Source organism: Sarcophilus harrisii, chromosome 1 (assembly GCF_902635505.1).
Source record: "Sarcophilus harrisii chromosome 1, mSarHar1.11, whole genome shotgun sequence".
Classification (NCBI taxonomy): domain Eukaryota; kingdom Metazoa; phylum Chordata; class Mammalia; order Dasyuromorphia; family Dasyuridae; genus Sarcophilus; species Sarcophilus harrisii.
In genome coordinates this window covers 712,981,399-713,001,353 of record NC_045426.1, presented here as the reverse complement: position 1 = coordinate 713,001,353, position 19,955 = coordinate 712,981,399, and the positions used below count along the sequence as shown (strand labels likewise).

Below are 19,955 nucleotides of genomic sequence, written 5' to 3'. Positions count from 1 at the left end.
CAAACCCCCACCTTTGTCTCCTCAAAGGGGCAGGGGCAGAGGCAGTGGGTGGAACAGTGGTGTTATACCCAGTGAGGGGTATAACCCTCAGGTGATCTGGGGGGCAAGTACCATGATGTTTAAAAGGCCCTAAGCACTGGGTGGAGAGGATGATCCTAACTCTTAATGCCTTAACCACAGATTGGGTTATTTGAGAAGTGAAGGCTGGGCCAAGGCGCTCTGTGGAGAGCTGGGCCGGCCAGAATGAAGTGTGATCTCCGTTAGCAAAAGCTTTGATACTTCCTGAGCCTTTTCAGTCTTGCAAGGGAAGGCTTTTACCTGATTAGGAAACCCAAAAGCAGTTTGAAGCCCCTGCAAGGGGCCAGTCCTCCCCTGGGTATGCCCCCCGCTCTGGACAGGCTTCTGGAATGGGGGGAGGATTCACAGCCCCTTAAGGATTTCCTCAGAAACTAACCTGGCAGACCTGCTTCCCCAGGGATTGAAGAGCTTCTAATTCCCAAATGGGGCAGACCAAGGAAGAATTCCCATGGCTTGCTCCTGGGATTCTCCCTGAAGGAGAAAGGCTATGCCCCTTTCTTTAGCAAGGGCTTGTTCCTGGGAGCTCGGTGAGGCACTATAGGAGTCTGGGAGTTGGGGGATCAAAGGTGCCAGGGCCAGGGGCACCTGGGCAGAGCATGGGCGGCTGAATCTGCAAGCTCGTTTCCCTTGGCCTGAAGTGAATCCCCCTTCTGTTGTCCTTTACAAGACATAACAGGAAGCTCTCTAGGTCCTTGCAGTCATTGTAGAATTTCCCCTGTATCCTTAATGGGGGAAAGTTTGACTGTCAGAAATCCCCGTGAGCATGCAAGACCTGCAAGATGGGTTGGGGGGTCAGTATAGATGCCCCCCATTCCTTTTCCCACTTCTAAAGCTCTGCTGAGGGTAGAGTTCAGCCCTATGTGCTGAGGTCCCGGGTGGGGGGGGGCACAGCTTAGCCTCCAAGGTGCCATAGAGGTTCACCAGCATCACCTGCTTTCTTTTCCCCATTTTCAAGACAACTGGACCCATCAGCAACCGTTCACCAACTGGTTTGTGAAGAGGAATGTTCCTGTGGTCAGGAGGAGATGGAATCTAAAGCTTCTTCATGAGTGGAACAATGTCCCCCGACTAAGTGCTATCAGGGAGCAGGGGGGCAGGGCTGAGACTGGGACACAGCTGGGGAGTCGAATCGGGGTGCCTAGCAGGGGAGCCTGATGACCTCTGGCTTCCAAAATGCTCTGAACCCTGTGAGGGGTTAGTACCTCCAATGGCTGGTCTAGGATGAGCTTGGAGGCTTCCTCAATTAGAAGGGCCGTGGCAACCACTGCTCTAAGGCAGGAGGGTCACCCCAAAATCACCAAGTCAAGTTGCTTTGAGAAGTAAGTAATTGGGGGGGGGATCGGAGCCAAGACGGCGGAGCAAAGGCAGGAACTTGCCCAACTTTTCCCCCAAACTGCTCCAAATTCCTTTAATAATGACTCTAAACAAATTTTAGGGCATCAACACACCCAAAAGATGGAGCAGAATATTTTCCAGCCAAAGGCAACTTAGAAGCTCAGCAGAAAAGGTCAATAAGTCCAAGGTTGGGAGTTCTGGGGCAGGATCCAATCTCAGCCCTGACCGATCTGACCTCTGAGTCAGTCCTGTGGCTTCTCAGCCCAGAGACACCGAAGAGAACTTGGGAGGTCAGCAGAGAAGGTCTGTGACTCCCGGGTGGGACCCCATTGCACAATCCCAGCTCTGGCCCAGACCCCAACGTCAACAAAGGGTGACCTCTCAATCAGCAGTAGTGCTGGACCTTCTGGTCCTTTTGGATCTCCCCGCCTGGGGACATTGGGGAGAGCTTGGAAGGTCAGTGGAGAAGGTCTGGTGTCCAGTCCCAGCCCAGCTCTGGTCCGTGGAGCCTCGGCTCCCATCAGCACGTTAGATCTTACAGCTACACTGGGGCAGGGACACACCTAACAGTTCCAGGGCAGGAAAGCGTGCCTGTGGTCAGCTTCCTAGAAGGACTTTTCAAAACGGCAACACAGAACCCCTGAAGCTTGGGACAGAGCCCCTTCCACTCTGGAAACAGAGACCTGCTTTAACAAAGAGGTTTTGTTTTTGTTTTTGAAACTGAAAGTTTTTCATTAAAGCTTTTTATTTTCAAACATGCATGGATAATTTTTCAACATTTACCCTTGAAAAACCTTGTGTTCCTGTATTTTCTTTCCTTCGTCCCACCCCCTTCCCTAGATGGCAAATAATCTGTGTTAAACATGGTAAAAATATATGTTAAATCCAAAATAGGCATACATATTAACACAATTATCTTTTTTATTAAAGCTTTTTATTTTCAAAACATGCATAGATAATTTTTCACCATTGACTCTTGCAAAACCATGTGTTCCAAATCCCCACCCCCCTTCCTCCACTCCCTTCCCAAGATGGCAAGTAATCCAATATATGTTAAACATGTTAAAGATATATGTTTAACAAAGAGTTAAGATTCAATTAATAGGCTAGTAAAATGAGCAAACAACAGAAAAAGTTTCCGAACATTGAAAGTTACTATGGGGGAGGGGGAGCAGCTAGGTGGTACAATGGATGGAACACCAGCCTTGAAGTCAGGAGAACCAGAGTTCAAATCTGGCCTCAGATGCTTACCACTTCCTGGCTGTGTCATCCTGGGCAAGTTGTTTAACCCCCAATTGTCCCAGCAAAAAAAAAAAAAAAAGTTATTATGGTAACAAGGAAGATCAAAATACTCAAAAGATGATAACAAAGTCAAAGCTCCTACATTCAAATCCTCCAAGAGAAGTAAGAAAAGAGTCTGAGATCAGGTCCAAGGGACTGAGTCAAGACCCTTAAGGTCTGGCCCCACTGCTCATAAAAGGCTTTTCTAAATTAGATCACCAATCATGCAGTTACAATTCTACTTTACAGTCAGACTCAGGAGTAATCAGGTGGGAAACAAAGAAACAGAACTGGGAAACTGAATCAGAAGACTCTAGCCATGAACGGAGTCCAAGGTTGTCCTCCCAGCTTTTGCCCAGATAAGGCATCCACCTGTGACAGTTCAGAAAGGCACCCCTTCTGGCTTTCCTTCCCCAGTGGAGCAGAAAGGGACTCTAGACAAGACATAAGGGTATTTTACCTATTTACCTAGTTTTTTTTTTCCTTTTTCACTCTCTTCTTTCAGAATGAGGTAAATTCTTGGAATCATTCCCAATGTCTCAGGAATTTTTTCTTGCAATCTGAAAATGATTAATTGCCAAAGTCCTTAATCATTGCCCTTAAAACCTTGAGAATCTGTTAAGATGTTATTTTAATGGTTTTATCATTTTAATTAGCTATTTCTGTAGCCCCCCAGCTTGGCCAGAAGTGGGGTCCACAGGAATAAAGTCAGGTTCTTCCCTTTTTAATTTATAAGTAAATAAAGTATAAAGTAAATTATATATATATATATATATTATTTAATTTAATTTTAAGGTAAAAAATGTTATGGAATATTTCCCAATGTACTAACTACAGTGCAAAAGTTTTTTCTTGCTGGCAGCATTTTAAATCTGTCCAGGTAACAAAATCTAGCTCAGGACAGACACAGACATTCTACATAGAGATGCAGACACAAAGTGACATGGAAGAGAACTGTCCCATCTTTGAAACCACAAGCCAGAAAATTTCTATTCCCATAGTGCCTCGCTTCTGGCATCCCAGGGAGGGTGAAAAGGTGGCAAAGGTTCCCTAGTTAGGAGGAAACTGTGCCAAAATTGCAAAAACTCCTGAGACCGGGTGTCCCTAGTCAAGGAAAGTTTGCTGATGGTGGAACTCCTAAAAACCTGACAAGCTTTCCTAGGAGCTTGGGGTGTCCCAGCTATAGGACAGAGGGAGAAAAGAAGGGGGGCTAACCTTGACAAGAATTCTGTCCAAGTAGGGCCACCAACTGTTGGGGTTCAAAGGAGACTCCCCAAACTTTGGACTTTGGAGGTCCAAAATTTGCAGGCTCAGATCCATCTCCAAGTCCTATAGTTGTAATGTCAATTACAGCAGGCTAAGTTCCAAAATTATTTAGCAAACAGCCAGAAACAAGAAGACAAATTTATAGGAAAAAGTTAGAGACCAGGTGCTTCATGTCACCAATGTGCTGATTTTATGGCTCACAGGCAGACTCGAGGAGCGGTATAGTATGTACCTCATTATTGCCTCAGAAATTCTGTTATTGCTGAGCAGCAGTTCGTTATCTGACAGCCAGGAGAGTTTGTGGAGCTACCCCGGAGGCCAGGGGACCTTAGATTTCTGCTCCGCCTCCCCTAGGAAGGACCCTATCGCTCGCACTGCATTTCTTTGTGGACGGTTTGTTTGCTGTTGATGTGCCCATTGCACCGTACGCGATCGGTAGAAAGGTAAGCGGGGCCTGTTTTTGTGCTCCCTAAGATCCAGAAGCTGGTTAGTCCGGATTCCTACCAAAGGAGGCATCGGGAGTCTGGAAGCATGTGCTTCAGCACTGCACCGGGCTAGCCCACAAGGTTATATGGTCTTGGGGTGCAAAAAGAGGGACTCAATAAACAGGAGGTGGTCAGATATCAGGGAGATCAGCCCGAGACACTCCCTACCTATAATAAATCACTTCACTTTTGGCTGCCTGTCTCGGTTTCCTCAACTGTAAAATGGAGATAATAAAAATAACACCTCCTTCCAAGGGTTGTTGTCCAGAACAAATGAGATGTTTGTAAGGAACTCAGTCACAATTTGTTGTGGTTGTTAAGTACTTTCCGTTGTGTCCGACTCTCTGTGACCTCATCTCTGGTTTTCTCGGCACAGATACTGGAGGGCTTGGCCATTTCTTTCCCCAGCTCATTTTACAGATGAGGAAACTGAGGCACACAGGGAAGTGGCTTGCCCAGGGTCACACAGCGAGCGTGAGGCTGGATTTGAACTTGGGAAGATGAGGCTTCCCGACTCTGGGTCCCATGTTCTGTCCCACTTAGCCACCCCGTGGAACATAGTAGGTGCTTAATAAATGCCCATTGACTGTTTGTTGACTGGCTTATGATCCCTTGACAGTCCCTCAGCATCCAAAGCCCTTCATAACCTGCCCCGCTTCCAGGTCTCTGCCACCTTCCTGCTCCAGCCATGCTTTACATTTCATGGACATCGGCCACAGCAGCCATGGGATACTCCATCTCCGGACCCCAGGCCTTTTTTCTGATGGTGCTCCCACTCCCTCCTCATCTCCATCCCCTGGATCCCCAGACTTCCTTGAGATCCCAGCTGAATCCCTCCGTTCTCCGACAGCCTTCCCTCTGTGCCTTATCCCCAGCTCACTCTGCTTCCAGCTTGTGCGTCCACATCATTTCCATGTCTCTCCTGTGAGCTACCAGGGGCTGGTAGCTGCTTTCTTTGGGTCAACCCATGGGGATGGGCACAGTTCTGGACCCGAGGTTCTTCATAATGTTTTTTGACTGACTGACTGACCATGTGGCTCTCCTGCAGAAGAGGCTTCAGTGGCTCCCTATTGCATTGAAATGCATGAAAATTCAAGCTTCCTCCCCCCAAAGATTTGGAGTTAAATGATTCCCAGGTCAACAGCTAGAAAAGCGTTAATTCTGAGGCCAATTTGAACTGGTTTCCTGATTCAGGGTGGAAGTTTTTTTCAGGTATTTAAATTCCCGCCTCATCTTGGGCTGATCTTTCTTATTTTAAAATGCAATATTATTTTATCCTGAATTCTAATTCTTTCCCTCTCCCTCCTTCCTGTTGAGAGGGCAAGAGAAAAATAGTGTCAAAATGTTATATTAAAAAATTTTTATTTGGTTAAAAAAGGAAAAAAATTCTCCATCCTGGAATTTCCCCTTCCCGGGTGGTTTATCTCTGTAATGGATTTTAGGTCGAATGGTTTAATGGGAAATCACCCCCCATCCATTTTTGTGGGTGTGCCCAGGTGGAAGGCTCTTGTCCAGGTATTTGTTGGCCCTGGAGACCCCACCTGTCCCTTTATTCCCAGGGCCTCCCGCGGGGCCCATGGGAGGTGATTCTGGGTGACCCTGATGTGTTGGGACCCCACCTTTTCTGGTCCCCTCTCCAAGTTTGGTGCCCCCTTTCCTTTCTGTATATTTTTTTAGTCCTCTCCCCAAGGAGGAAGTTTAAAGGGGGAATTCCCCCCGGTCGGTTCCCTTCTTATTAGCCGCATCCAGCATTAGATGTTTGGGACCCTGAATGTTTGTTGCGGGAAGGGGGTAGGAAGGTTCAGAAGGGAAGTGGCAAATCCCTAGCATGGATAGGAGGGAGGGGACGAGGGTACAGAGGGGACGGGGGAACGGGAGGGTTAAAGGGGAATTGAGGGGATATGGAAGGGGAATAGAGGGTTTGAAGGGAAAGAGAGGAGAGGGGAAGGGAAAAGGGGAGGGAAAGTGGTAGGATCAAAGCGGGGACGGGAGTTAGGGGGGATGGGGATTGGGGGGTGGCAAAGGGGGGGGGCCTGGTATCAGGGGACGGGGCCAGTGGGAAGTGAGGGTGGAGACCCCGGTGGGGGACCAAGGATGCATGGCGGTGGGTCAGTGGGAGGGGGCGGAAGGTTAAGGGTCAGTGTGGAGGAGCCAGGACGGAGGGACTAAGGGGGTGTGAGCGTCAGAGTCAAGGGAAGGACGAGCCCGGGCAAGGAGGGCCAAGGGAACGAGGTCAGGGGGGAGAGGCCGGGCTAAAGGTCAGTAGATGACCAGCGGGAGGGGAGAGATGCGGGGGGGGAGGCGTCCCCCCTCCCGGCCCCAGGGGGCGCCTTCCCCCCCCTCCCCCCTCCCCCGCCCGGCCAGATGGGCGGCCCTGCCCGCTGCTGGGGTGGGGCCGAGCGGCTGAGGCGGGGCTACAAAGCGGAGGAGCCGCAGAGGCTGCAGGTGGGTCTCCCGCGGGGCTCGGGCGCGCCCTCTGCTCCCCTCTCCCGCCCTCGCCCGCGGACCGCCGGCTCCCGGCTGCCCCTCCGCCCGTCCCCCTCCGCCTCGGCCCGGGAGGGCGGCAGCAGGAACCCCCCGGGACGCCGGGGATGGAGCGGGGGCCCGCGGGGGCCTGAAGGAGTAGGTCGGGGCGGGGGCGGGGGCGGGGAGCTGGCTGTGGTGCTGAGCGGCCGAGAGCCGGAGCGCGCAGCCGGAGGGGCCGGCGGGGGGTGGGGGTGGGGGCCTCCCCTCCCCGGCCAGTCTGGAGAGTCCCCCGAGCTCGGGGCGCGCCGGGAGAGCGGACAAGGTCGGGACTTGGGGCCCCCCGGCCCCCTCCCATCCCGGCCGGCGGAGCGGCTCCCGGCGCGTGTCCGGCGCCTCGCGGGCCCGGCTTCCCCGGCTGGGAGGGGGCCACGCTCCTTTCGGAGAGCCGAGGGGGACAGTCCCCGGGGAGGCCCCGGCTCCGGCGCGCCGCCTGCCTCCATTTTGGTCTCCCGGAGAGAAGCCATCCCCGGGGCGGCTTCCTTTTTCGTCCGCCTCCCCCCTTCCCCCTCCCCTGCTCCCTCCCGCTTTCTCCGCTCCCCAGACTGCTAAACTTAGCGCGGCCTGCGGGGGCCGGGGCCGGGAGAGGGGGCAACCCCGCGGCTGCCTTCCCTCGGCTCCTGCCTCCCTCCCTCCCAGAACCTCAACCCAAAAACTGGCCCCCGAACGGATCAAAACCCTAACCCTGGGAAGGCGGAAAACCCCAAAATCACCCAAGGGAACAAAATTGGGAAAGTCCGGGGGAAAAGCCAAGGGAAAAAACAAAAAAAAACCAAAAATTAGGGGAAAAGGGGAGGGAAAAAAATAAAAGGGAAACCAAAATAAATAAAAAAGTTACAAAAGGGGGGAAAACCCGGGGATTGGGGGTTAACAAACCCTTTAAAAAAAGGGAAATTAAAAAAGAAAAAATTGGGTTTTTTTATTTTTCCCCCCCCCCCGGGATGTTTTGTTTTTCCCCATAAAGGGTTTTCCCCCCGGGTTTAGCCCCCTTTGGTTTCCCATAGCAAAAATTTTGGTTTTCCCAAAAGAAAAGGGGGAAATATTTCCCTTTTAAAAAAATCCCCCCTAAAAATAAAAACCCTTAATAGGGAAAATTTTTTGTTAAAAGAAACCCTGGGAAAACCCCGGGTGGGGAAACTTTCCCTTTGGGATAGATTTTTCCATTTTCAAATCCCTATTTGGGTTTTCCCGGTTTTCCGGGTTGGGCCTTTGGGAAAAGGGGAAAAGGAAAATTTTTACCCAGGGGTTTGCCCAAATTTTTAAATCCAAAGGGGCAAAATAAAAATTCTTCAAAAAATGGGTTAGGGGGAATAAAGGGAAAAAATTAAAATATTAAATAAAATAATATTCCAAAATAAACCCGATTCCCCAAATTCCCTTCCTTTTTTTTCATGATCCTGGGTAATTATTTTTTTGGGTTTGTTATTTTTTTCCCCTCCCTCCCCATGGGGTTTTTGGAAAAATTTTCCATTTTTTTTATTTGGGTTAAAAAAGTTTTTTTTTTTTTTTCCCTTTTTCCTTTTTGTTTTTTTTTTTTTTTTTTCTTTTTCTTTTTTTGTTTCTTTCTTTTTTTTTTCTTTTTTCCCTTTCTTTTTTCCTTTCCTTTTCCCTTTCTTTTTTTTTCCCCCCCCTTTTTCTATTTTTAGGGCTGGTTTTGGGGTTGGGGAGGGGGGGGTGAGGGGAGGGGAAAAAAGGGGGGGTCCCCGTAGGGGATTTCTTTTTTGGGGGTTTTTGTCCGGGATGGGTGGGGTGGGGGGTTTGGGGTTGGGGAAAATGAAGCTAAGGCCCTGGGGACGGGGAAGGGTGTTGCCGTGCTGGATGCGATTGGGTGGGGATGGGGGTTTGGCTTCTTACCCCAAAGGGAAGAAATTTGGGGGGGTGTGGTTCCCCCGTGGGCCCCTTTCCCCTTGTAGCTTGTGGGGCCAGGCGGGTACCCTTTGCTTACCTTTCCCCTTTGAGCGGGATTTCCCCTTTCCGGGAAATGTGCTGGGTAGATGTGGGGGGGTGGGCGTGGAGGCGGCTTGGATAAGTTTGCCACCCGTCCCGGGCCCCAGGGGCGTGGGGGAGGTGTTCCCGGTTTCGGATTTGGCCGCGGGATCCCGTGTGGGCCCGGGGTTCTTTGGGGGCTTCTTGGCTAACCAGTTTCTGCCCTAGTGGCGTTCTGTTTCATGTGGTCTGGGTCGTGTGGGCGGGAGAATGGGGGCGGGGAGCCCGGGGGGCTCGGGGTCCCTGGCGGGACGCCACCGTCCCCGTGGGGCGTTCCCGGGTCCAGCGGGGAGGCCCGCCCAACCCGGGGGGGGGCCCTGGATCGATCTCCTGGTGGGGGGGCCTTCCTGGTTCCCCGGGGTGTGGCTGATGGTGTGGCCGCCTGGACCCGGTCGCCCTGGCCCAGCCTTTGGCCCGGGGGCCCGGGGGGTTTTGTGGCGTGGGGGTCCATCGGGTGAGGGGGGGCGGAGGAGGGGCTGGTGCCCACGGGGCGGAGCTGTCACCCTGTGGGGGCGGGGCTCAGTCACCTGCCGGGGGCGGGGCTCACCAGCCCTGCGCTGAGCTTTGTCTGTGAGGTTCACTCGCCCTCCCCCTCCCCTCTCTCCTCCTCCCCCTCCCCCCCCCTCGTCCGGGGAGAGCAGTCGGGGCCTGGCCAGGGCGGTCCGACTGTCGGCAGGTCAGGGTGAGCTGTGTAACAGACCCAGGAGGCACATTCGGGAGAGGCTGGGTCTGAGCAGACCTGGCTCACCCCTGTGGGAGCCATTCAACCTCTCTGGCCTCAGTTGCCTCATCTGCCAAATGGGACAACAAGAGTACTTGTCTCCGTGGTCATGGTGAGGGTCAAACAAACAATCGCAGGTCAGGCGAGAGCTTTCACGGTTATGAATTAGCCAGAGAAGGAAGAGGTATTTTTAACAGTTGCAATAGACAATTTCAGTTACATAAAAAAAAAAAAAAAAAAAAAACAACTTTTAGATGAGTAAAATCAATATAGCAGCAATGCAAAGAGCACCCGGAGAATGGGAAAAAACTAACCTGGGTCTCAAATGTATCTTTTTTCCCCCTGAGGCAGTTGGGGGTAAGAGACTTGCCCGGGGTCACACAGCCAGGAAGGGTGAAGTGTCTGAGGGCAGATTTGCTCTCAGGCCCTCCTGACTTCAGGGCTGGTGCTGTAGCCACTGCGCCCCCCAGCTGCCCTTCAAATATACCTAGCACAAGTCGGCTTTGCAGGCTCTGTTGGGAACTGCACAAATATTTAAGCCCAAGAGCTGGTTCAGAGGTCCTAGCGCAGGGTCACTGGGCTGAGAAGTAAGAGGGACCTTGTCCAGTCCCGTCATTTCACAGATGGAGATGTCGAGGCCCAGGGAGGCTGAGTAAGGGCCATTCCCCAGTGGGGGCTCCTGGGGTGACCTCTCACTAGAGCCTCAGATTGCTGCAAGCTGAGAGTCAGAGTCCTACTCAGGAAGACATACCGAACCCGTTACCAGCCTCAGTTTCCCTATCTGTAAAATGGGAGTGATAATAGCACTTATCTTTGGGTTCTTGTGGAGAGCCAGTGACCTAACACAGGAGGATGTGTGAGTGTATGAGATCATTACCCGCTCTGGTGGGCAGGCGGGGTTGGGAGAGCAGCCCCAGCAGCTCCCCAGTGACCCAGGTGCTGGGCTTTTCCCAGGGCGCCCTTCCAGCCCCCTGACCTTGCCCCTGAGTTCCCCCTCTCCCTCCCCCTCCTCCTCTGAGTTGACCTGGTTCTGGGTCTCTCCCCCAGCCATGAACACCGTTCTGCTCAGCAACCTCTTCTCCCTGCCGAGGATCGTCTATGCCATGGCCACCGATGGACTCTTCTTCCAGGTGTTTGCCCGCGTGCACCCCAAGACCCAGGTGCCGGTCATCGCCATTGTCGTGTTCGGGAGCCTCATGGCGCTGCTGGCCCTGATCCTAGACCTGGAGGCCCTGGTCCAGTTCTTGTCCATCGGGACGCTGCTGGCCTACACCTTTGTGGCCGCCAGCATCATCGTGCTTCGCTTCCAGAGAGCCCCGGCCCCCAGCTCGCCCCCGGGCCCATCCAGCCCAGGCCCGCCCTCCAAGCAGTACGAGTCCTTTTCTGACAGGCTGCAGCTGGTGGGGGCCACCCAGGCCGAGGTGGCCGAGCCGGGCCAGCTCAAGCTAGCCTGGCGGCCCTACCTGCCCTTCCTGAGCACCCGCTGTGGCTCGGGGGCCTCTGTCACCTGGGCCCTGGCGGGCCTCATGGTGTCCGCCTTTGGGCTCAGCGGCGTGCTTCTCTTTGGGGATTCCCCGCTGCACCTGCCCCGATGGTGCTCCATCTTCCTGCTGGTTCTCGGCAGCCTGGTCTTTCTGTTCAGCCTTCTCCTCCTCGGGGCCCATCAGCAGCAGCCAAGCCAGGACACTTTCCAGGTAACTTTCCTTCCTCTCTGTGTAACCCACCCTCTCAGGGAGCCTTTCTTCCTCAGCTGCCTCCAACCTCCCCTTGCTTTTGCACTCCCTTCTAACTTTCCTCTTTTCAACAATCACAGAATTGCCCAATTTAGTGGCATCTCAGTGCTCATTGAGTCACACACACTTGTCAGTACCACTTAACCACCACCAGCTCTGTGCAAAGCGGCAGACATGCATTTATTAAACACCTACTGTGTGCCAAGTACTTTGTGAAGCACTGAGCACACAAAGGCAAAGAGAGTCCCTGTCTTCAAAGGGGGAAGCCATTCTAGTAGGTGAGGCAATATGTAATCATCTGTAAGAGGAAGGTATTAGTAAATAAGGGGCCTAGGGGGCCTGGGTGTGAGGGATGAAGAAAACTCTTACCCATAATGATTACTCAGAGATCAGTCAGTAGAAGGCAGGAAAGTTGTTTATTGAAAACCTCTGGAGGATGAGCCATCCCATCGTCCCATCGTGAGATAAGAAAAAGAGAGCTCGCAGTAGGAGGGCTAAAGAAGTAGCAAAGATATATAGCTTTTTTATAAGAGATTAATTACATCACAAGTAAGAGAGCATTGAGAAGGGGAGGGGGAGACATCTAATTGGTTGTTGCTATTCAGAGAGATTGGAATGGAAGGTTTCTATTTCCCCGAAATCTCCTGATTTCTAGGAAACAGAAAGTCAGGCCTTCAGACTTAATCAAGCAGACAGTGGTCCAGCTAATAGACTAAATATCGATAAATGTCATCAGCTCAGGTTAAGTAAATGTGTTTCTAGCTGGCCAAGGCTCAAGTAGATATGAGCCTGCACATATTATACAGGTCGTAGGGGAAACACAGAAATAATGAAAATAAAATACAGAAAAAGAATTCATACATCCCTGTAAGTCCTTCACTTTATCTCTCTCTATTCCATACATGGGGAAGGATGGCTGCAGAAGGTGGAATTTGAATTGATTCTTGAAAGAAGGCAAGAGATGAAAAGCAGTCAGTAAATAAGCATTTATTAATGCACTTGTATGCCAGGCAGCTGTGTTAAGTGCTGGGCATTCAGAGTTCCTCACCTGGCCTCAAGAAGTTCACACTCAAATGGGGAACACAACACGAAGACAATTAAGTAGAGAAAAGTATTTGTAGGATAAACTAAAGATAATAACAGAGAAAAGGCCTTAAAAAGAGGCTGGGGAAGGCTTCCTATAGAAGATGAGATTTTAACTGGGACTTCAAGGAAGCCAGGGAGGTCAATTGTCAGAAGAGAGGAGGGAGTGTGTCCCGGGCATAGGGAACAGACAGAAAATATGTCCAAATCACAGAGATAGAGGGTCTTGTTTGTGGACTGGCTAGTAGGTCAGCGTCACTGTAGCAAAGAATGTGTTGTGGGTAGCAAGGTCTAAGACTGGAAAGATAGAGGCTTTGAATGCCAACCTGAGCATTTTATATTTGATCCTGAAGGTCATTGGATTTTGTTGAATAGAGGATGATCCTATTGGATCTAGGAAGATCACTTTGGTGGCTTAGTGGAGGATAGATTGGAGAGGAAGAGACCTAAAGCGGGCAGGTCTCCCTTTCCCTGACCTTCTCCCCCCATCTTGTCATAGTTTAGGTATGAGGTGATGAGGATCTGCACCAGATCAGGGGCAGTATCAGAGGAGAGAAGGAGGTTCCGTAGGGAAGTGATATTATAAAGGTAAAATGAACAAGAAAAGCTGCAAAGGTGAAATCAACAGATACTGAAAGGTGAAATGGACAAGAGAATCTGGGGGTGGAGATGCTAAAAAGGTGAAATTGACAGAGATACTGAAAAGGTGAAATGGACAAGAAAGGTGGCAGAGGCTGAAATAGACAAGGCATCTTACAAAGGTGAAATGGACAAGAAAAGGCGGGGTGGAAATGCTACAAAGGTGAAATTGACAAGTTATGATGCCAAGGTGAAATGGACAAGAGCTATGGCAGAAGTGAAATGGATAGGCCTTGGCAACAGCAGGGATGTCTGTGTGGAGGGAAATGGACTGGGAGGAGTTTAGAGTGACTCCTGGGTTGGGAGTCTGAGGAACTGGGAGGAGGGGGGTGCCCTTGACAGTAATAGAGAAGGGCAGGACAGGGAAGTTCTGGGAAAGAATGAGTTTGGTTTTATTTAGCCCGGGGCTTTTCTGAGGATACTTCATATATAGTTTTTCATTTATTTCCAAGGTGCACTCACATTCTTAGGCACAATATCCCAGTGGTTAGCACAGCGTCTGTCACACAGTGGCACGTAATGTCTGCTTGTTGACTGACTAAATGACTGCTGCAGCACAAATGTTCAGAGTCCTCTACGCTCCTCACGTTCACCTCTGGGATCCCTAGAATCCTCTCTAGGATACGCCTGCCCACTCACTCTCCTACCACCTGCAAGTTCTTTGCTGTTCCCGCTTCTGTTTGTATACTTGCAAAGAAAATTGGTTTCAGAGACAATGATGACTCTTCTCACCCTTGGTGAAGGCTGAAGGGGTTTTGAGATGAAAAGTGGTAACGAGGAGCCAGTGCAAGTGAAGGAGCAAAGCTTTGGTTAAGCTGATAATCTTGGTATACTTGAGTCACTCCTTCCTTGGGGAAGGGGGCTGAGCAGATCACCCCCCCACACACACACAGCTGCCCAGTTCCCCTCTCCCACTCTCTCCCCACCCTGCTGTGCTTGAGCCTTGCCCTGCTTTATCTTCTAGATCCCTTGGGTGCCCCTGACTCCAGCCCTCAGCATCCTCCTGAACATCTGTCTCATGATGAAACTGAGCTATATGACCTGGCTGCGCTTTGCTGTCTGGTTGCTGCTAGGTGAGTATCTCAGTGTCATTCTGGGAGGCCAACGAGGTCTCTGTGGGGCTGGGACCATGGTCATCTCCCCACATCACTGTGCTTTAATGCAGCAGACAGCGGCTGTGGGTCAAGTGCTTGCAATAGGTACATGTTCTGCCCTGGAGAAGCAAAGGCAAAAATAAATGTCCCCTGGCCTCAAGGGGCTTCCAGTGTATATTCTGTCCCTGCCCTGAGGATGGGGCCTTATCCCTTTCAAATAAACCATCGCCATTTTATCATCTAATTGGGGCTCACTTTGAAGGCTCAGATTGGGGAGGAGGAGGGAGTAGATCATGGAAGCCTTCAGGAAACCTTCCAAGTCTTATCTGTCCTGATCTGGCTGGGGTCCTTCCCTCTGGATCCCAGGCTCCTTAGAATTAGAAGCTCTCTGTTAATGGCATCCCAGAGGAGAGTCTCTAGAGCGAGGGGGTGGATCTGACCGAGTTGTTTGGACAGTCTGGCTACCCCTTTTCATAATAGTGCAGAAAATAAAATGCACAGGATTACAAAGAAAACAACTAACACTGACATAGTTGTTAAATGAGGTTCCCCATGTCTGGAGGTGTTCAGGCAGAGGCTAATCACGTAATGTTTGGACCAGAAGCCTCTTGGATGCTGTGGGGGCTCCATGTGCTCTCCAGATTTCTCTTCTCCTGGCTCCCAAGGCTTCCCGGTGTGCCCCAGCCTCTAGGCCTTCACCACCATCCCAGGCCTGATGGGGATATTAACCTTCCTCTTCCCCTGCAGGACTTGGCGTTTACTTTGGCTATGGAATCAGGCACAGCAAGGAGAACGTGCAGGACCCTCCGGGTTCAGGCACTGCCCGCTACGTGGTATTCCCTAGCGGGAGCCTGGAAGGGACAGTGGAGACGGTGCAGCCCCCCAGCCAAGAAACCTCAGGACCTCCCCCCAGCGCCAACAGCCCGGGGAGCAGCAGCTGACGCCCACCACGCGGTTCGGAACGGCCCTCACTGCCAGGGGCTGGCGGGCCCGGCCCCTCCTCCCCCGACCCTTCCACCTCTCTGCCAGCATCCTTGGAGCCTCCTTCTGAGCCGGAAGGAAGAATACTGAGGGAGACGGTGTCCTCGTCTACCCACCTTCCCTGCCCTTTCCCGGGGCCCCTACAACAAGCCACTCTGGAAGTGGCCCAGAGCTGTCTGTCTCTAGGACATGGGGGGGGGGGGCGGAGGGCCAGAGGGAGCACCCAGAGGGGTGCCCTTGCTTGCAGTGAGTCACGTGGGCCTGCGAGGGCCCAGAAGGTGAGCAGGAGTTTGGAGAGCTTGAAGGTGACTGATGAGCAGCAGTCAGACGCTTTTTTTGCTGGTGCTGTACACCATTTAGACAGCCGTCACCCGACATTGGGCTAAGGGGAAAATATTAATAACGATACCAACGACCCACGCTGTACTTTCTTTCTTTGTTCTCCACAAACATGGGGCTGGGGGCCCAGAAAAGGAAAGAGCCAGATGTGGAGGGGCCGTCAGAGCCCGGGTTTCTCTGCTCGGATTCGACCTCCTGGGTCTGGGACCTCTCTGCAGCCACCCTGAGGGCCGAGCAGGCGGCTCCGTGAATGAGCATCATTAAGCACCCACTCCGCCAGGCTCCCTGAAGCAGCCACCGGGATCAGCGCTGAAATAACTGCTTCTGGGGGAGCCGGCTCCTTCCTCTGGTTGCCTGAGGATGAGTCGGAAAGACTCCTTCCACGTGGCCCAGCCCGCTGCTCCTTCAGCAGCAGGCCCCAAATCAGGTCACAAAGCATCCGGAAGGTTCCTCTTTGGGTCGGACACCGGACTAAACGATGGGAATAAGGCCCCAGACCCATGTCCTGCCCTCCAATAATCACATTCTAATGGGGGTGGGGAAAGGGGTGTAAAGCTGTAAAAAGATGAGCCTTTGTGTGTTGGTACCTGTGTATACGGCAATAACTGCATGGTATGTTGCAGTATCTGTGTCTGTAACGATAACGGGTCTAATGTACATATTGAAAGATGTGTACATCAAAACTGCACGGGCAGGATCGGTGTGTGCACGCTTTTGCGGTGATGTGACATCATTGTGTGAATGCAACACCCACGAGTGACGGTTCCATGCATGGTGCATTGTAGCATCTGTGTGGGCACCTGTACATTTGTGCAAAATATCTACGTGTGTACATTGTGTAGTGGGCCAAAGGATGTGTGGCACATGTTTTGGCATTATGCTGTGGTGGTATATGCACCGCCATGTGTGGTATCTGGTTGATGTGTGCACCTGACACATGTGCGAAATTGTAAGGTGCACATGAAATCCATCATTGAGATTACATGTGGGTGCAGGTGGTATCTATAGGTATTGTACACGGGGACGGGATCGTGTGTGCACTTGCTGTGGTGTTTGTGCACGGATCGCACGCACGTGCATGTGGTATCTGCCGTGTGCATTGTGCACATGTGCCAGTATATGTGATCTGTGTGTGTGTACGTGTGTGGCCCAGGTTCAGGGAGGCAGGAGAAGGGCTGAGTGCGAGTCCTGGCTCCATCTCTTTCTAGCCATCAAGTTCCACTCTGAGAAGCCTCAGTCTCTTCCTCTGTGAAATGGGATAACCACGATCCCTCCCCCCCCCCCGGGCCTCCGATTTTTTTGAATTGTGGGCGAGGGGAGCTCGGCTGAGCACGGAGCGTCTGGGCCTCTGAGGGCTCTCGGGTTTCCTCTGACCTCCGCTGGCCGTTGTCTCTGCAGGGATGCTCCGCGGGGGTTTACAGCTCGAGCCCGTCTTCCTCTGCTAACCCTTCCTCTTCCCCGCAAACCCTTCCCCAGGTCCTCAGCACCACGGAGAGCGCCAGAGCCTCCCAGTCCCTGGGCCCGAGCCGATGTTCCCTAGGCCTCCTCCCTCCCCCCTCCCTCCCAGCCAATCAGGAGCCTAGTCACGCCTCCGGCCCCCCCCCCCGCCCCCCCTCCCCCCTTTTGGGGGGCCCCCGGCCCCGGTCCCCGGGGCCCTTAGGGGGGGTTTTTTCTACCCGGGGCCCCGCGGCCCTTTCCCGGCCCCCCCCCCCCCCCCCCCCCCCCCCCCGGGGTCCCCGGGGGGGGGGGCCCCCGGGGGCCCCCTGGGCCCCTTTTCCCCCGGGCCCCCCCTCCCCCCCCCAAAGCATGGGCCCCGCCCCCGCCCCCCCGGGGCCCGGGGTTCCCGGGAAGGGGCCCCCCGGGGCCCCCCCCCCTTGGGGGGCCGGGCGCCCCCGGGGCGGGTACCCCCGGGCCCCTCCCCTCCCCTTGGGGCCCGGGCCCTGACCGGGGCCCCAAATTCCCTTTTGGCGGGGGCCCCCGGTTCCCCCGGGCCCAATTGGGGCTCGGGGCCAACGCAGGGCCCCACCCGGCCCTTTCGGGAAAGGGCCCGGGGCCCTTTCCGTGGGGGCACCGGGGGCCCCTTTCCCCCGGCCCCCCCCTCCCCGCGGTGGGGGCCCCGGGCCCCCGGGGCCCTCCGGGTGGGGGAATTCCCCCCCCGGGCTGGGGGCCCTTTCCCTTTTCCCGGGAGGCCTTCCGGCCGGGATTGCCCCCCCCGGGGGCCCGGAAAGGGGGATCCCCCGGGGGGGGGGGGGGGGGGGCAAGGGCCTTGATCCCGTGGGGGGGCCCGGGGGCCTTTGGGGCCCCGGGGGGCCGAGGCCGGGGCCCCGCCGGAGGGGGGGGAGGGGGGGGGCCCCCGGGGGCCCGGGGGGGGGCCCGCCCCGGGGGGGCCCGGGGGCCGGGGCCCCGGGCGGGGGCCCCGGCCCAGGAGCCCGGGGGGGCCGGGGGGGGCCCCGGGCCGGGGGCAAACCCGGGTGGCGAATTTCTGGGCCCTGGCCCCCTGGGGGAAGGGGGGCTGGCCCGGGGGGGGGGAGGAGGCCTGGCCCGGGGAAGGGGGGTCTGGAGGGGGCGGGGGGCCCCAGGGAAGGGGGGCGGGGGGCCCCGGGCCCGGGAAGGGGGGTTCGGCGCCCGGGCTGGGCAGGGGAAAGGGGGGGGGGGGGGGGGGGGGGGCCCTGGGCCGGGGGCAGGGGAGGAGGATCCGGGGGGGCCCCCCGGGGAAGGGGTTGGGGGGGGGGGGGCTGTAGGGGGAGGGGAATTGAAGGGGGAGGGGCCCGCGGGTGGGGGAGGAGGGTGGTTTTCCCTTTCCGGGGTTGGGTTGGGAGAAGGGGCCAGAGGAACCAAGGCACCGAGTGGAGGGAGGAGAAGGGGGGTCTTTTGGGCATCCATTTAACCCACAACAATTAAGGGATTCGGGACGGGGCCCCAGGAAGGGACAAAGGGTTGGACCCAAGAAAGTGCCGCCCAGGGAAAGGAGGGAGAGTAAAGGGTTTGGGTAAGTGGCTGCCCCGTGGCTGACCGAAGGAGGGTTCCGGGGCCCCAGGAGAAATCAATTTAGAGAGGGAAAATTTGGAAGGGTTGGTCCCGGCCTGGGGGGTTCTGGGCCGGTTTGGGGGGCCAGGGGCCCGGCCCGGGCCCCCAGGGGCATTGGGCCCGGAGCCCGGACTTTCGGGGGAAGCCGGGTGGGTTTTCCGCCCGCCTGGGGGGGTCGTCCCGCATCCGTGGGGGCTTTCTCGCCCCGGGCCGGGTTTCGGGTCAGGGGGCGAGCAAGGGCCCCTCTCTGCTCGTTCCTCACGGCCTCTGTGTTGGCCATTGCTACCCTACTCGTTGATCTAGGATGATACAAAAAAAGAGGGGCCGAAAGGCGCTTAACGCAGCCCGGTCTTCTGCCACTGCTTCTGCCAAAAAGGACTTGGAAATCTTTTTTCCTCTCCTGAATTATAAATTAATTCCTCTGGTCGGTCGTTGGTGGCGCTTTATTGGGCCTTGCGCGGGGGCCTGCCCCTGTGCCCCCCTGCCCAGGTTCTTCCGTTCTTAGGAAGCGGATGAACTGGACCCCGCCTAGTAACCCTCGGTGGCTCCCTATTGCCCTGCAAGGAGGTATAAACTCCTGTTTGGCTTTTAAAGCCCTTTGCCCCCCGGCCGTCGCCGGGTTTCCTGCCTCCTCATTCCCTCCAGCGGCTCTGCCGGCCAGGCTGGTCCTGGGGTTCGGCCGCCACATTCCTCACCTCCCCCCACTGAGCCTTTGTCCTCATTGCCTGGAGGGCCTCAGGACCCCCTTTCCCTGGTCCCCGCCTGTGGGGGCTCCCCCTTATTCCATATTCCTTCTCCGTGCTCACACACGTACGCGGCGTCTCCTCTGAGAAAAGGTGCCCCCTTTGGGGGCAGCGACCCTTCCATTCTTGCCTTTGCACCCGGCACAGTCGGTGCTTAATCAGTGCTTCCTGATGGCTGAGGTTGAAAGGTTAAATCACTTGGGTCCCATGAGCAGTAACGGCCGCGGCCAGACTCGAGGTCGGCTCTCCCGGCCCCCGGGACCCACACTGATCCATTTCGGATCCAGTTAAAAGGAGAGGGGGAGGGCCGGGCAGGCTTCCTTTTGTTTCTTCAGTGCCTTGCCAAGTGGCCCACTTTTGCCTGTGGACCTTTGTTTCAAGCAAAGATAAGAGAGGATGCTAGATCCGGGCTGGCAGAATCGCAGCAGGCAAACGGGGGAGGGACTTCTGAGGGCTTGGGGGGGTGAAATGGCAGAGCTCAGGGGGCCCCCTGGGGCCACGCCCCTTTGTCGACGTCAGCAGAGGCCCCAGATGTTGGGGAGACCCTTTGGTGGAGGGCCCAGGAGGGGGGGGCTGGACTTCCCTGCCCCTCTCCTTCCGTCCTCCCTCTCCCCCTGCCCTTGCTGCCTCTGCGGGTGTGT

The 19,955-nt window shown here is 54.8% G+C and overlaps 1 protein-coding gene across 1 annotated transcript; it reads left to right on the top strand.

The window, feature by feature from the left end:
* The first annotated feature begins 10,109 nt into the window (after window positions 1–10,109).
* On the top strand, window positions 10,110–15,620 carry SLC7A4 (solute carrier family 7 member 4). Its single transcript, XM_031949049.1, has 3 exons — window positions 10,110–11,369; window positions 14,095–14,203; window positions 14,972–15,620. The coding sequence occupies exons 1-3, from the start codon at window positions 10,725–10,727 to the stop codon at window positions 15,163–15,165; spliced, it is 948 nt and encodes a 315-aa protein (XP_031804909.1). The 5' UTR covers window positions 10,110–10,724; the 3' UTR covers window positions 15,166–15,620.
* Window positions 15,621–19,955: the final 4,335 nt, after the last annotated feature.